This window comes from Oryza glaberrima, chromosome 11, assembly GCF_000147395.1.
Source record: "Oryza glaberrima chromosome 11, OglaRS2, whole genome shotgun sequence".
NCBI lineage: Eukaryota > Viridiplantae > Streptophyta > Magnoliopsida > Poales > Poaceae > Oryza > Oryza glaberrima.
In genome coordinates, this window is record NC_068336.1 from 698828 (window position 1) to 716588 (window position 17761).

The following is a 17761-nucleotide window of genomic DNA, read 5'->3' on the forward strand; positions in this document are numbered from 1 at the left end:
TCGCAAAGAACTTAATCACATCTTCGGCGGACCCCTGGCTTATGAGTCTAAGAGAAAACAGAAGCTAACAGAACGAGAGATCAATGCGGTTCAGCCTAACACGCCCCAATATCTTCGGTGGTCAGAGACTGCAATCAAGTTCGACCGCTCGGATCATCCCGACCGAGTGGTCCACCCGGGGCGGTACCCCCTGGTACTAGACCCAATGTCAAGCTCCGACGGACTCTCATCGATGGTGGTAGTGCACTCAACATCCTTTTCGCTAAGACCTTGGACGATATGCAGATTCCTCGCACGGAATTAAAGCCGAGTAATGCACCCTTCCACGGTGTCATCCCAGGATTGTCAGCTACACCACTCGGCCAGATCACGCTTCCAATCACCTTTGGCACTCGGGAGAATTTTTGCATAGAAAATGTTTGTTTCGAAGTTGCTGATTTCGAGACAGCATATCATGCTATACTCGGACGACCGGCTCTAGCCAAATTCATGGCCGTCCCACACTACACCTACATGATGATGAAGATGCCTGGTCCTCGAGGAGTCATATTACTACGGAGCGACATCAAGCAGGCCGTCACATGTGACAAAGAAAGTTGCGAGATGGCCCAAACCCACGAGACTACTCTCGCCCGCGAAGAGATCCGACTGGCTGCGACCATGGCAAGCGAGGGAGAAGTGCCTGCAACCAAGCTAGCAAAGACCGAAGAGGGTGATGCCAAGATGAAAAAGATTCCCTTAGATCCCTCCGATCCTGATAAGACTACTGTAATAGGCGTTGAGTTAGATTGTAAATAGGAAAGCGCGCTCATCACCTTTCTTCAGAATAATAAAGATATTTTTGCGTGGAAACCATCCGATATGCCTGGTATCCCAGAGAGGTGATTGAGCACTCTTTACATGTCAAGGAAGATGCCAAACCCATCAAGCAACGACTCCGCCGTTTTGCGCAGGACAGGAAGGATGCGATCAAGGAGGAATTAACCAAGTTGTTAGCAGCAGGCTTCATTAAGGAAGTCCTTCATCCCGACTGGCTGGCTAACCCAGTCCTGGTTTGGAAAAAGACGGGGCAATGGCGCATGTGTGTCGATTATACCGACCTCAACAAATCTTGTCCCAAAGACCCTTTTGGGTTACCTCGCATTGACCAGGTGGTTGACTCAACGGCCGGCTGCGAGTTACTCAGCTTCTTGGACTATTACTCGGGATACCATCAGATCCGACTAAAAGAATCCGACTGCTTGAAGACCTCGTTTATTACGCCCTTTGGGGCCTACTGCTACATCACCATGCCCTTTGGATTGAAGAACGCAGGAGCAACCTATCAACGCATGATTCAAAGGTGTTTTTCAACTCAGATCGGTCGCAATGTTGAAGCCTATGTTGATGATGTAGTCGTCAAGACCAAGCAGAAGGATGACCTGATTGCGGATTTAGAAGAAACTTTTACAAGCATTCGTGCTTTCAAGATAAAACTAAACCCGGAAAAGTGCATCTTCGGAGTACCGTCAGGGAAGTTGCTCGGATTTATGGTATCTCAGAGAGGCATACAGGCCAACCCGGAGAAAATCAACGCCATCCTCAACATGAAACCGCCAAGCTCCCAAAAAGACGTCCAAAAGCTGACTGGTTGCATGGCGGCGCTCAGCCGGTTCATCTCACGACTCGGCGAGCGAGGGATGCCCTTCTTCAAGCTGCTGAAGAAAACTGACAATTTCCAGTGGGGACCCGAAGCACAAAAAGCCTTTGAAGACTTCAAGAAATTTCTCACCACTCCACCAGTTTTGGCCTCGCCACATCCACAACAGCCGCTACTGTTATATGTGTCGGCGACCTCCCAGGTTGTGAGTACGGTCCTGGTTGTCGAGCATGAAGAGGAAGGCCATATTCAAAAAGTCCAACGACCAATCTATTTTGTCAGCGAGGTTTTAGCCGACTCCAAGACAAGGTATCCTCAGGTTCAAAAGTTATTATATGGTGTCTTAATTACCGTCAGGAAATTATCTCACTATTTTCAAAGTCACTCGGTCACGGTGGTCACATCGTTTCCGCTCGGGGATATACTTCATAATCACGAAGCAAATGGACAGATTGCGAAGTGGGCCTTAGAATTGATGTCTTTGGACATATCTTTCAAACCACGAACTTCGATCAAGTCACAAGCTTTAGCTGATTTCCTTGCCGAGTGGACCGAGTGCCAAGAAGACATGCCAGAGGAAAAGATGGAATATTGTACTATGCATTTTGATGGGTCGAAGAGGCTTACAGGCACTAGAGCTGGGGTCGTCTTAATTTCCCCGACTGGAGAAAGATTGAGCTACGTATTGTGGATACATTTTTCTGCGTGCCATAACGTGGCAGAATACGAGGCGCTACTCCATGAATTAAGGATTGCAATCTCTTTAGGCATTCGCCGATTAATCGTCCGTGGAGACTCTCAGTTGGTTGTCAATCAGGTCATGAAAGAGTGGTCATGTCTAGATGATAATATGACCGCTTACCGATAAGAGGTACGCAAGCTGGAAGGTAAATTCGACGGACTTGAGCTCACCCATGTCCTTCGACACAACAATGAGGCGGCCGACAGACTGGCCAATTTTGGTTCAAAACGGGAAACAGCCCCTTCTAATGTGTTCGTTGAGCATCTTTATGAACCAACCGTGCCCAGAAAAGAAACAATTGAAGCCATGGATACTCAAGGCGTAAGCATGATTGAAGCCGACTGGAGAGAACCTCTCATAAAATTTTTGACCAAACAAGAACTCCCTCAAGACAAAAATAAAGCCGAGCGGATTTCCAGGCGCAGCAGACTCTACATTATTCATGAGACTGAACTGTACAAGAAAAGTCCATCAGGAATATTGCAGCGCTGCGTATCTTTGGAGGAAGGGAGACAATTGTTGAAGGATATACATTCTGGTATTTGTGGTAATCATGCTGCTGCACGGACCATCGTCGGCAAAGCTTACCGGCAAGGTTTTTTCTGGCCTACAGCTGTGTCCGATGCGGACAAGATTGTGCGGACATGCGAAGGTTGTCAGTTTTTTGCCAGACAAACTCATTTGCCAGCCCAAGAGTTGCAAACCATCCCGTTGTCCTAGCCGTTTGCGGTCTGGGGGCTTGACATGGTCGGCCCATTTAAAAGGGTAGTCGGCGGTTACACGCATCTCTTTGTGGCTATCGACAAATTCTCCAAGTGGATTGAGGCTAAACCGGTCATCACGATCACAGCAGATAAAGCTAGAGATTTTTTCATCAACATTGTGCATCGGTTTGGGGTACCTAATCGGATCATCACTGATAATGGCACTCAATTCACTGGCGGAGCATTTAAAGACTTTTGTGAAGACTTCGGCATTAAAATTTGTTACGCCTCCGTGGCACACCCTATGAGTAACAGACAAGTCGAGCGCGCTAACGGCATGATACTTCAAGAGATCAAAGCACGAGTTTTTGACCGACTACGTCCCTATGCTGGTAAGTGGGTAGATCAGCTGCCGTCCGTGCTTTGGTCTTTACGCACTACTCCTAGTCGGGCTACCGGCCAGTCGCCGTTCTTTTTGGTTTACGGCGCAGAAGCAATGTTACCGAGTGAAGTGGAATTTGAATCACTACGATTTTGGAACTTCAACGAGGAGGGCTATGAAGAGGGCCGAGTAGACGACATCAACTGACTAGAAGAAGCCCGAGAAGCAGCTTTAATTCAGTCGACTCGATATTTGCAAGGGTTGCGCCGTTATCATAATCGGAATGTTCGATCGCGAGCCTTTTTAGTCGGCGACCTGGTTCTGAGGAAAATTCAAACAACACAGGATCGGCATAAATTATCTCCCTTATGGGAAGGACCGTTCATAATTGCTGAAGTCACTTGGCCAGGTTCTTATCGACTCAAGCGTGAAGACGGTACTCTCATCAACAATTCTTGGAATATTGAACACCTTCATCGATTTTATGCTTAGGCATCTCGCTTGTATCTTTCCTATTTGACTGCTAACTTCAAGTTTTTTCTTGAAGTTTTCAGTCAGGGGGCTATTATGATAATAATGGAGTGTGATTTTTATCAATTCAATTTGCTTGCTTGATGTATCATTGCCCTGTTTGATTTCTTGGCTTAGTCAATGAGGACTGAAAGTTTTTTAACAACTTTTGCGGGTTTTAGGCTCAACAAGGTTTGACAAAAACTTTTAAGAAATCAGGAGCTAAGTTAAGATATCAAGCACAGCATAAATTCATCAGTATTGTACAAATTGTGCCTCCATCATCATTAATTATCAAAATCATTGGTACATTAATCAGTATCAGTTTTTTCATCATCAGACTTATCAGACCCAGTCGGCCGAAGGTCGACATCTTGGAATCTCTCAACTACATCAGCAGCAATTTTGTCAGCCGCTTTCTGCGCATCACTGATGAGGTCAAGAGCAGCTTCTTCGCTCGTCCCGTCTGCAAAGCCATCAATGGCATCAATATCAACTCTTGGATAAAGGGATTTAGTCATCGCCAACGCCAGACTTGCTCCCATACTTCCAGCTTCTTTGATGTTCTTGAAGTAAGTATCTGGAGCGACTCTCAGCTTGTCGAAGATTTCGGCAGCATCAAGTGTACTCGAACCGGCGTTATTGAAGAACATCGCTTGAACAATTGGGGCAGCAACGTTAGCAACCTCATCCTAGGCTCCTTCAAGTTTTTTGATCTTGCCAACCAGGACGTCGAATTGAGCTTGAGATTTGATCTTGCGGTCTGCATCAACAGATTCACATTAATAAGTCAGTATATGGAGGATAATGGCTTTTGAGGTATTGGTTGTTGATACCTTCAACTTCCTTTAAAGCCAGGTCTCTTTGTCTTGCAAGTTCTGCCTTATCATTTTCCAGAATTTGAATATGTTTCTCCAACTGAGCTATCTTGGCAACTTGCACTACATTGATTATGGTTAATCAAGATTGCAAAGATAACAGTATGAGTCAGTTGAGCAGAGTTTGTGCGTACCTTTTGATGAGCCACTCAGTTCAAAATTTGATTCCTGGAGCTCAGCGATCCGATCCCTCAGATCATGTTCATTCTTCCTGGCAAGTTCTTTCGGTTCGTGCAGTTGATTCCTGGTGGCTTCGAGGGTTCCGAGATGAGGGACTAACCTCTCTAAGGTTACCGTTTTGGCTTCATTCCTAAGATGAATCCTCTGCAAGACAGTTTAATGAGCACATGAATTAAATGGCAAACAAGATGGTTGAGATCAGGTACCAGAGGGCTTACATTTACAATACAGGTTGCCTGACCAAGTGCCTTCTTCAGTAGGCATAACTCTTCGTCCTCTTTTTGCTTATTTATCACGATCCTTTGAGGCTGCATGTTGTCATCCCACCACTTGACCAGAATCGGAGGGCGTGAATCCTCAGTTGCTTGTATCCGGAGGATTTCTTCTTCATCACCAATTATTGGCCCTAGTGTATCCATGAATAAAGATGAAGCAGCTAAATAAAGTTTGTTGGATCAAAATGATTTCAGATAGCGTGGCTACTTGTGATGATTCCCGGTCGGGGACGAGTGGACTTTGGTGTCTTCACAGGAGATCTGGTTTCTGATTCACTGTCGGCATTCTTCCCGAGAGGACTGTTCGTTTGAGCTTCAACCTCGGGAACCTTTTGGCTTGGCCTTGCATCCGACTGGTTTCCAGTCGGGGGCTCCTGGTTAGCACCGACTTCAGCTTCGGCTGACTGGTTCCCAGTCGGGGGCTCGTGGCTGGGTTCTACATTGTCGGTTGCCGGCTGATTGTCACTCGGATGATCCTCAACAGATGGCCCGGTTTCTTTGGAAGAGCTTGTGTCCATGTTAGTCGGGTCAGAGTCTTTCCCAGACGGATCTATATCAGATGGTTTCCTGCAAATTTGATTATCAGTGTTATTACCGCAATGGGTGCGCGTCAATGCAAGGAAGATCGTTATATGAATTGCACCTGGAAGACTTCCTGATCTTTGGCACAGGACGACTGGATGTTTTCTTCTTTGGAGTAGCCTGTTTTGGTAGTTTCTTGGTTGTCTCTCGGTCTCCAGGCCTCCTGATGGTATCATCAGCTTCGTCGTCACTTAGAACCAGCTTCCTCTTTCGAGAATCTGGCTGGCCGACTGGATTAGAGGCACTTGGTTGAGTTTCAGACCGAATTCTTGGTCCTCCGCTCCCTTGCCCAGTTTGGTGGCGGGGAGATCGGCGTTGAGCGATTGGGGGATCCGACTTCATTAAAGCAAATTCCTGGGTGTAATATCCTTCATTGTTAACTGATTCAGCAAGAAAACGAGATCATATTTTGAGGAAGGTTGCAGTGTATGGATACGTACCGGTGGAGGAGGGTTGAATGCATTGAATGGCACAACGGGCAGCAGATGTGAGTAGCTGACAACGATGGCGTTCGAGAAGATCTTATACATCCTTTCCTTCATGACCTTGAAGTCAAGAGAATCTGGATCTTCACGATTTGGGTCATGCTTGCCATCAAATTCGAAGGCTATGCGAGATCTTTCTTTGATTGGAGCTAGCCGACACTTGATAAAGTGTCGGGTGATTTGTTCCCCTTGAAGGCCCTGTTCTTTCAGCTTTATCATCCTCTCCATCAGTTCTACTGCTTGTGCAGCTTCATCCCCCATTGGCAGTGAGTTCCATGTGTCCTGGTAAACCGGAGGAAGACAGCAGTACTCGGGGAGTGCGGGCTCAGGATTCTGAACGTAGAACCAATTTGCATGCCAGCCTTTTTTGAGGTTTTGAAGGGCATGGAGAAATATTTTTGGCTCAAGGTTCCTTTGAGTTGGAAACCAGCTCCCCCAACAACGCACGGTTTGCTTTTGTTTGGCTGGGGCTTGAGGAAGAAGATGCGGCGGAACAAGGCGAAATGAGGCCTAATGCCTAGAAAGGCTTCGCAGGCATGGATAAAATTGGCAATATGCACTATGGAGTTTGGGTTCAAGTGATGCAAGCTAATCCCGTAGAAGTTCAGAATCCCCCAGAAGAATCTTGAGGTTGGAAGAGAAAATCCGCCATAGAAGAAATGAGCAAATACTACGATTTCGTGTGTGTCGGGGGTTGGGAATGCCTCACCAAATGCCGGTCGCCACCCGATGATTTCTTTTGCTGGAAGAACACCGTGCGCCACCATCTCCTTCAGATTATCTTCCGTCACATCGGAGGGCGCCCACTGACTCTCGAAGCTTTCTCTTTCTTCCGCCATGAATGTGAACTGGATGGTCTGATTTAGTTCGAGATACGGCTGGAAAAAGATGGGGAATCGGAGCGGTGCATGCGGGGAGAAATTTCGTGAAGTTTTTGAGAGTGGATTGGAGCGGATTGATGAACCCTAGTTTGCCCGGCGCAGTTTTGCACTGTAGCAAGAAATGGGAAAAATGGCGAGAGTCTCGGCGGGGAAGACGAAGAGACATTTTTCACTTCGGTATTATTAGGGTATCGGGAGTACTAATGGGCCTGGGCCTGTACAGTACTTCAGCCCAGTCTTATTTCCAGCGTGGCCCGTTGTGATCCTTAGGGACTTAGGCACCTTTTGCTTTGGCAATTTGTGTTCACAATGATGCGGCCCAATGCTGTTAAAATCCTTTTTAGTGCGGTTTGATAATTCTTTAAGAATTAACACGATGCAAACAAAAGGTGCCCGACAGAAAGGTGTTATACCGTTTTTGAAAGCTTTATTAGGCTGCAAAGGCTGTCTGGGTTGATTTGAGATGACTGGTTTATTAATAGTCATTCTTTTAGCATGTTATATACTTATTTTGGTTATGGTATGGGTCACAGCCTAGGCTATTGGACTCATTAATTATCATGATTTTCTATCCTGTTTGGTGGGTCATTTTATGAGATTTTTTACTCGGATTCCTATCAAACATGTCTATTTTTGGACCTTTTGAGTGTTTATCACTCGGCCCTTCTTGTATTTTTTGTCCTTGACATATTCAAATTGAGAAGCAGTCGGCTGGGTATCTTACTAAGTACCATGCGTGCTTCGCTATAAAACCACTCGGTTCTTGACTATATGTTTAGTTTTTCAACTAATCACATAGTCGGGGGCTACACCTAATTAGGTGCATCTACTCGATGCACCATGTTTTATTTTCGCCCTTCACAGTTTTTGATTTTTAGTACTCGGCAAGCTGGAGCAAGTTGAATTGAAGCACTCGGACTACTGTTTTTTGTTTCGAGAAGACTATTTTGTCAACTGCGAAGGTCTCGGGGGCTACTGTGGAGATTATGGATACCCCATATCTACATGACGGTTGTAATTTAGTTGGATATACGGTACCAAATATAGATGGAATATCTCTATGAAGACTCGGGTTAGGTTCTAAACTTGTATGTCAAGGAAATACCCAGGATCTTAGTCAGTTACGATTGTATTTTATCTATAATTCCATATTCCGTTAGGATATGGACTGTATTTTCTAAAGCGGACTCCTTCCCCTATATAAGGAGGGTCCGTGTGCCTCTTGGGGGGCGATTCTTTTTTCCAGTTTATACAATCAATAACATACTCGGCGGAATCATCCCCAGACAGGAGTAGGGTATTACTTCTTGAATAAGAAGGCCTGAACCTGTATAAAATTTCTTGTCTTCAAACCCATCCACTTTCCTAGCTTGATAGCCACCCCCTTTTATTATTGCCGAAATCTTGTTTCGACAGAAAGTTAGTAGTTTGGAAAAAAAAAGTTGAAAGTTTATGTGTGTAGGAGAGATTTGGATGTGATGTGATGGAAAGCTGGAAGTTAGGGGTGAAGTAAACACGGCCCTAGTGGAAAACCTCGAGGACATGTTCTCTCGTTCCCCAAAATTAATATAAATATATTTACTCTTTCTACACATTTACATCAACACAATTCGCAATATGCGGAGATCGTTTCATATTGCCTTCCACGTGTACCGTAAAAGGGGAGCAAATACAGTCGACAGTAGATGGAGGGGAATAGCTCTGGTTTTCCCAACAGCCAACCACCAGCTGCTAAGCTAGCTCCCAATCGTATTGAATGAACGTATGGACACATGCACCGTCTAAACACCACAAACCCATCCTTGCTTTGTTAATTGCTCGATCTCTTGCAGCTGCGTGCACCGCATCTGTGCATGCATCCACACTAGCAACTCTACCTATTTAAGCCCCTGCATTCCCGCGTATTCTCCTCATCCATCTCATCAGCAACGAACCAATTCACACCGATCGATCGAGCAACAGTAGTAGGAACCATGGCCCGTGCACAGTTGGTGTTGGTCGCCGTTGTGGCAGCTCTGCTCCTCGCCGCCCCGCACGCCGCCGTGGCCATCACCTGCGGCCAGGTCAACTCCGCCGTTGGGCCCTGCCTCACCTACGCCCGCGGCGGCGCCGGCCCGTCGGCGGCCTGCTGCAGCGGCGTGAGGAGCCTCAAGGCCGCAGCCAGCAGCACCGCTGACAGGCGCACCGCGTGCAACTGCCTCAAGAACGCGGCCCGCGGCATCAAGGGGCTCAACGCCGGCAACGCCGCCAGCATCCCCTCTAAGTGCGGCGTCAGCGTCCCCTACACCATCAGCGCTTCCATCGACTGCTCCAGGTATTCATCTCATCATCTCTAATTATATATATTCTGTTAAATATAATTAATTAAGCATGGCTAATTGCATGATATATACTCCATCATCTAATATATATATGTGCATGTGTGCAGGGTGAGCTGAGCTATCGATCGGATGGATCATTTATATGTATACAGAAGCGCGACGGTGGGTCGATGTGTGGAGCCGATCGAATTCTGTATCCAATATTAGTAGTATCTGTACGTATTCTGGAATAAAAAGATGAGCTAGCTAAGGTCGATCAATCACCATGCATGCATGTGTGTGCATCCATGGTTGATCGGCCCGGCCGGTCAGGCTAGCTAGCTTTCTTCTTCTTGTGTGTTCATCTCGTACGTTTTGCTCCTTCTCGAGGTGTACGTGTACCAGAGAGAGCTAGCTAGAGATTCTACATGCATGTACTGCAACTCCTTGTACTACGTGCTTGTTTTCGAATATTACACATACATATAGCTCTTTTTGGTACATATATAGCTCTTTGTAGAGCTCCACGCTAGTACAGATCCTCTCATCTGTGACGTCATCTAACATGCCTAGAATTAGCGGGCTGTCACAAGGAAGTCATTTCAGTTGGGCCGAAAAAGCGTCCGATTGAGATATGGTTATAAAACTCAGGCCCGTCACGGATGACACCTATCTGTGACGGGCCTAAACTACGGCCCATCACGGATGACCATCATCTGTGACGGACGCCAACATGAGGCCCGATTGAGATAACAATCATATCTCAATCGGGCCTAAACTACGGCCCGTCACGAATGACAATTATCGATGACGGGCTTTTATTTAGGCCCGATAAAGACCAGCAGCAGGGTGGCCTGCGCCTTGTAATAAAAAGAAAGAAAAATGTTGCTCGTCAAGGGATTCGAACCAGGGTTTACCTTACTGCGGGGTACGGTAATATAAATACCGCGGTAACCTCCTTAAATTCAAATAAATTTTGATAAATTTTACATGGTTTTGTACGGTTTTTCACGGTTACTGCGGTTACCGCGCAGTAACTGTGCTTACCGCCGGGGCACGGTAATCCCGGCCCCGGCGGTTTGGGAAACCCTGATTCGAACCCATGACTACATGAACAATAAGCCTAAGGACTAACCACTGAGCCACTCAAGTGTTTTGTCACAGTACATGCACTTTTCTTTATATATCAAAATGTTATCAGGTAATGGACCTGCATCACTACTCGTGGGTTCATCATAAAATTCACAAGAATAGCGGCACATTTTTACTTTTAATGCGTGAATAAAATTTTAAAGTAGTTTATCTCGCTCATATGAACTCGAAATTGGACGATTCCTTTTTCAGTATTCTTATAAAAATATTGTCTACGATTTCGAGCACTTATAGCATGCCGTTAAGTAAACAGTGAAGACTCATATATTGAAATTCAAAATTTTGAATTGTAGAACAAGTGTGGTTTTTCTTTTTAATCTCTGGCTAAAACTTGTAGGTTGTCTTTCTCCCCCATACTAACTTCAAATTTGATTATTCTTTTTTCTAAAATTCTCTAAATTCGTGATCTATCAATTTATTGTGTTATTACAACTATTATTTTTGACATACTTTCATGTGACTTTGTTTTATCAATTGAAGATTTAAATTTCAAAAAGTGATAACTTCAAACGACATTTAGAAGCAGTAAATGATTTCAGCTGAAAAAGTCATGAACACAAAAATTGTAGAACTGATCGAGATCTACAAAATTTATTTTGGTCGTTCATTCAACAAACCGATAATAATGTTGTTCACAAAATTTACACATCTCTATTATAATTTATGAAACCATATGGGAGATACGTAAATTTTGTGAACAACGTTACTATCACTTTGTCAGATGAACAAATGACCAAAATAAAAACTGTAGATATAGATGGATTATATAATTTTGTTGTTGATGACTTTTTCAGTTGAAGTTGTTCACTAATAAAAAATTCTATTTAAAGTTCTCAAACTTTGAATTTCAAATTTCAAATTGTTCAAATAGAGACAGATGGAGAAATGACCAAAATAAAAATTTTGCATCTCGATGAGCTCTACAACTTTTGTTTTGGTGACTTTTCCATTTGAAATCATTTATTAACCCCAATTATTGTTCGAAGTTGTCAAATTTTGAAAATTCAAAATTTGAATTATTCAAATGAACTTATTCGTAAAAAAGACAAATACAATAGTTGTAGATCTCGATGAGTTATATAATTTTGTTGCTTATAATTTTTGCATTTGAAACACAAAAATCGGCCTAAAATTAAATTTAAAGTTCTCATAAATTGAAATTAAAAAAATACCACATATGTTAGTAGGCCTAAACCCTGAAATCGGCCCGTTACAGAACTCGGCCCATAAATTTCTGGCCATTGATTCTTGGTCGAATGGCTATCGTTGCGCCAATGAAGCATATGTAGGGTTGCAAACCCTAACCCTCCCCACTTCATCTCGCATCGCGTTCGCCGCCGCTCGGATCCCCTTCCCACGCGTCCCTCCTCCTCCCTTCCTCCACCATCCACAACCCCCTCGGATCCCCTTCCGCCTCCCCCTCCGCTCCTCCCGCCGCTAGCCCGTCGCAGCTGCAGCCCCTCAGGCGTCCCTGACGAGTGGGGCGACTGCTCGCCCTCCGCGCCCGAGCCGCCCTCCCAGCCCGACCCCCCAATCGACGACGACGAGTGGGGCCGGGACGACCCCTCGTCCTCCGGCACCGGGTGGGGCGAGCCGGGTGTGTCCGAACCCCAATCCACCTCCGCCGCCGACGACGAGTAGGGTGGGGAACTGGGGATCCGGCGCCACCGCCACCACCACCTCCTGCCACCGGCGGGGATGGACCGTGGTGGGGGTGGGGGTGATGCCTCCGTGGCGGTGCTGCTGCTGCTGCCGTCGGCGCCGATGGCGTACGCGGTGGTGACTGACCCGGGGACGGTCGACACCCCTGACATGCCCAGCTACCAGCCATACGTGTACGGCCGCCTCGACCCCCTGCGCTGATCCCGCTCCAGATGAAGGAGGTCGACCTGTCCGTCGACTGCGCGCTCGGCGAGGCCGCCGTCATCCGTCCGCGCGCGGTGGTGGCTGCACTTCATCACCCGCAGCCGCGACTGTGACGTCCGCGTCGTCGTGCCCATGGGCGACCAGGTAAATCTCGATCGGATCAAATTTGGAGAGCGAATGTTGTTTAATTTGGTACTACTTGGTTGGCGTGCATGAATCAAATGCTTCTTGAATGATGGAGTGCAAACCAAATATTTCTGGTGGGAACTGGCGTACTGCAGTGTTATACATGCTGAGGTTACTTGCAGATCAGAGATAATGAAACTTTTTATGCACTGAAATGTGCTTTGTACTGTGAGTCACTCTGAAGATATTTCTCCTGTTTGCAACTATGAGACATGCTCAATTTTGTATTTATTTTACGCTCTTAAATTAGTTCTTTTGCTATATTTCTGGATAGATCGAGTAGGTTTCATTTTTAAGAATTTTGTTTCTGGATTTTCGGCTAGCGATTAGTTCGGATACTCCAATGTTAATGTTGTGTAGAGGAAGATAGAACTACATGAGCAGAACATCTACCAGTCACTTATCCATTTATCTCTTCAGAATTTTTTTGGTCTCAGATCAAATGACAGGAGAAAATAATGGATGCCTTCTCTATTTTTCAATAGATATAGACTCAGAAAGGGAAAAACCCATAGCTTATTTCAGTTTCATTTTGTTTTATGCCTCATGAACTTGTTGTTCTCTGAATTTTCTAAAGATAATTAAACTGGCAAACTGCTTGTGTATATGTGTCTCTCCAATAATGCCTGCCATTTCATGGTTTATCATGTCATGTTCCTGAAGTCAAAAGTCTTATGGCATAAGCAAGTGAAAGTAATCCCTTGCTTTGTCCAGTGGAAATCAAATACAACAAGGAATGTGCTGGTTTAGCAGAGTGGTAACCTGACTTGTGTATCAAAATTTTGGCTTCGATTTGTATTATGTGATTGCCCAGTAGTAGATCTAGAGTTCGACACAATTAGTGGCTAGGGATTTGGTTATTGGCCCTTGACCAGAAGTTTAATGATTGCCAGTGGAATGTCAGTAGATCTAGATTGGGTTCTTGTGTCAAACCCTGGCTCGCTTCATTTATCAGGTAGCAAACCATCCATCCATTACTATTGTTGCCAATTACTATTTTTTCTCAGAGCTCTGATTCCCAGACATTAAGCTAGACAAGTTGATTCCCATATTAGTCTACATTGTGTGATTTGGTCCATAAGAGTAATTTAATTTCTATAATAGAGATTTAATTTTCTTGGATTAGTCCTAGCTTATAATATTTATTTTACATCTAAATGATTTGTTTCTTGTTTCAGCCTTCTAAGACAATTATGTCAGGACCAACTAATTTTCCTCCCTCTGGCCATTTTGTGAAGACCTAATGTTGTGGCACCACAGGTACTTCCACACTAGAGTCCCTGCTACTCATAAAACTTTGTTTGTGTCTGGTAGTGAATTGTTTGGGATGGAATTAATCGATCAGTGTCTTATCATACACTATGCTTTTCTTGGTCACATTTAGTTAGAATGCAGATGTTGGTTAATATCTTCCCTAGAAAAACAAATTTAATTAGAATGTAGATGCTTTTCTTATGCTCTTTTTGCCTTGCAATTCATGGTAAGGATTGTGTGAATAATTAGTGTTACAGTGTTTTGTTTTCTCTGTTTCAGTAACTAAGAAAACATATTTTTAGCTTAGTTTGTATGCATGAAAACATTAGAGCTTTCTAGCCTCTAGAAGTGCAAATACATACTTCACAAGTCTAAGTCCATGTATATCTTTTGGCAAGACACATGCTGCTACATGTGTTGGATAGATACATGCCATCCAAATAATAAATTAGTTTTAGTCTCTTGTTTTTTCTTATTTACAAACCTTTTATAATTTACCTTGTTCACGGCACTTCGCATTTTTCTTAGCAGGCCATAGTTTGAATCTAAAGTGCTGCAGTTAAATATCTACAGAATGTTGCTCATCATGAAAATCAGGGTATGCTTCTCATTCAGGCCATAGCTTGAATCTAAAGTGTATGCAGTTAATTCAGAATGTTACCCAAGGTTGAAGCACCACAGAACACGGACTGTTGCTGGAAGACAATTTTCTTGTACATGTGTTTGATGAATTGTAACTGAACACATTTAATTTTCCTATGGACCATTTGTATATTTCTAAATCCGATTTGAATGAATTTGTTGGTACTGAACTTAGATGGACAATTTTTGTATACTTTAGAAACTTGAATTTTGATGTATGAATTGAGATCAATGTTCATATATTTATCCAAATTGCTAGCAAAGGCCTGAGGCTAGCTAAAAAACAAAATTTATTTTTTTTTGGTGGATTATACTAATCCGTGACGGGCATTAACTCAGAGCCTGTTTGAGATGAGAGTCATCCGTGACGGGCTATACTTTAGGCCCGTTAGAGATGAGAGTCATCTGTGCCGGGCTATAGTTTAGACCCGATTGAGATAAGAGTCATTTGTGACGGGCTTTAGTTTAGGCCTGTTAGAGATGAGAGTTATCTGTGACGGGCTTTTGTGTTGGCCCGATTAAGATGTGTGTCATCCGTGACGGCCGGATGCCCGATTGAGATATTTTACCACATCAGTGACCTTTACTTAGTGACGGGGGCTATACTCGAAAGAGATGAGGCTTTTAGCCCGTTAGAGATGACCGATCCTATTCTAGTGCCATCTATCTCTGCGGCATCGGCGCCTGTGTTGCAATTTCCATAAGCCATTATCTCGATACATAATTGCTACTATCTCATCCCACAATATAAGAAGTTTTAGAGTTCGATACGTTATTAAGAAAGTAAAGTAAAATTAAATGGAGGATGAGTGTGATTAGTTGAGAATTGGATGTAGGTGGGAAAATTGAATGGTGAAAAGTTATGATTGGTTGGGGACAGAATGTTGGTGAAGAAGATGTTATATTTTGGGATAAATTCTAAATCCTAGAAGTTGTTATATTTTGGGACGGACGCAGCGGGTCTGGGAGGCCAGCGGCGGGCAAGCGGCGGCAGTAGGTGGCAGGCGGAGGTGGCCAGAGGAGGAGCGTAGCGGGCGGTGGGCGAGCTCCGCCGAGCTACTCCGCCCGCCGCGTCATCGTCGTCCTCGCCATCGGCCGCGCCATCATCCCCTACGGCGCGCACCATCATCCTCTATGCCGCCATCATCCTCGGAGGTGCTCCGCTCCTTCAAGGAGCTATGCCTGCGTTTTGAGCTCCCCGCCGACGAGCCCACCATGGTAGAAGGCGTGTTGCCCGGGTCTCCTCTGCACCCCACCGCCGCTACCCCGCCCCGCTTGCCGCCAGCTCCGGCTATAGTCGTTCCTCCTGCCTGCTTCGTGTGTGGCCGCTCCGCCCGATGCCACCCCGCTTGCCCTGCTCCTGGCTGAGAGAGTATAGAGAGAAGAGAATTAGAGTGAGGATGATATCTGGGCCCCACAATTTTTATTCCCTCTTTGCTAATTCGGAAGCCACGTCAGCGAAACCACCCATATATACTGCCACGGAACCTATTTTGCACGGTTTTGAACATTTAAGGGGTAGACATATCTAGTATTGGGGATTGAGGATGTCATATAGACTCGATGTAAAGTTAAGGGATGGTAGGTGAACTTATTCCTTTTGAAAACGGCTAGGATTGGCCCATCCAAGATTGGTAATAGGATTGAAGGCGATTTAAAATATGGCCCATGGCCCACTACAAATTATAATTATATTGGCCTACTGATGAATGCTACCACTGAGGAAATTTTTTCATTTTTAGATTTTTTTAAAAATATTTACAGAAATAAGCTATCGGCCAAAAAAATTGCAAAAATAGACCCTGCCGCCCACCTCTGGGGCGGCAAGCTGACGTGGCAAACGGGGGAGGGACGGGCGGTGACGGAGGGAGGGTTTTTTGCAGTAAAGCCCTTTGCCGCCCTCTGTTGGGGCGGCAAGGGGCCCGAATGCAAAACAGCCAGTCGGGGCCGGCCATTTTGCAGGCGGCCCCTTGCCGCCCTCTGGCCGGGCGGCAGGCCTCGCTGCCTATAAAAGGCCTGCCGCCCAGCCCCCAGCTCTCATTCCTCCCCCTCAAATCCAGTGAAAAAAAAGAAGAAAGGGGAGGAGAAGAGAAGAAGGGGCGAAGCCCTGCCGGATTCAGACGCCGATTTTAGGTAATATTCATAGATCCTGTATGTGACTATTGAGTTAAATAGTGTGTATTTTTTAAAACTTTGTTTGAATAAATGCATTATATTTTTAGGGTTTTAGTTGTACTAATCTAGAAGTGCGTATTGTAGATATCGGTAACTACGTAGATCTGCTAGTTTGGAATCAATACTTTACCGTTGCATTGGCATACACAAGAAGATATTACGTTGTAGATGTTTATTGCATGAAAGAGTAATATGATCTAGTTATTTCGTTGACAGATATGTCGAACAAATAAATATTCCAAGTTTACCATGGCCCAGGAAACGTCCGTTATGGGCCAGCTGGGGTAGATCTGTCAGATTTTATTGTATCAGAAAGAGGAATTGATAGACCGGCTGAGAGGAATGTACCTTCTATAAAAGGATGGTTAATGAGGGGCTTGAGAGTTGATCCACAGACAAGTGACATAACAATCAATGTTATAGTAAGTCGGGCAACTGAGGGTTTTTATTGGGAACTAATGCCAGTTCAAAACTCTCGAGTATGGAGATGGTATGTGGAAAATGCATTGCAATGCGGGTGGCCTCTAGCTATGGTTCCGTTTGTTCACCCCGAAGGATCCATGTGTACAGATGAACATGGATGATGGCGAGGGACCAAGTGCTGAAGTAAATGAGACTTCTGTGGAGGAGGTCAACGCACGAGAGGACGGGGGTGTAGTAGCTCCAGTGGGCGTTCAACCAGGTGGAGTGGCCGACGAGGGGGAGACTGTCGGTGCCATTGTGGATGAAATGGAGAGGGAGGATTCTGACAACGAGCGTGTAGAGGAAGGTGATTCGTTAGATGATGAGACGGATATTAATCCAGCAGAATGGGCTAGTGACGATTTTTTCTGGGCTGGTCGTCTCTGAAGAGGATAGTGTGAGATGGGAGTACAAAGAAAAAGAGGTTATTCAGGGAGCGATTTATAGTAGAGCAGAAGATATGAAG

General features: G+C 45.0%; 1 protein-coding gene and 1 long non-coding RNA gene across 2 annotated transcripts; both read left to right on the forward strand.

Annotated features, from left to right (window-relative positions):
* Window positions 1-9152: 9152 nt before the first annotated feature.
* On the forward strand, window positions 9153-10059 carry LOC127753906 (non-specific lipid-transfer protein 1-like). Its single transcript, XM_052279355.1, has 2 exons — window positions 9153-9572; window positions 9687-10059. The coding sequence occupies exons 1-2, from the start codon at window positions 9232-9234 to the stop codon at window positions 9694-9696; spliced, it is 351 nt and encodes a 116-aa protein (XP_052135315.1). The 5' UTR covers window positions 9153-9231; the 3' UTR covers window positions 9697-10059.
* Window positions 10060-12032: 1973 nt separating this feature from the next.
* On the forward strand, window positions 12033-14910 carry LOC127753650 (uncharacterized). The gene is made up of 3 exons (XR_008012662.1): window positions 12033-12720; window positions 13941-14022; window positions 14548-14910. It is a non-coding gene; the product is annotated as an uncharacterized LOC127753650 (long non-coding RNA).
* The last annotated feature ends 2851 nt before the right edge of the window (window positions 14911-17761 follow it).

Excerpts from the sequence above, each read along its gene's own strand:
- LOC127753906 (XM_052279355.1), top strand. The coding sequence starts at position 9,232 with ATGGCCCGTGCACAGTTGGTGTTGGTCGCCGTTGTGGCAGCTCTGCTC.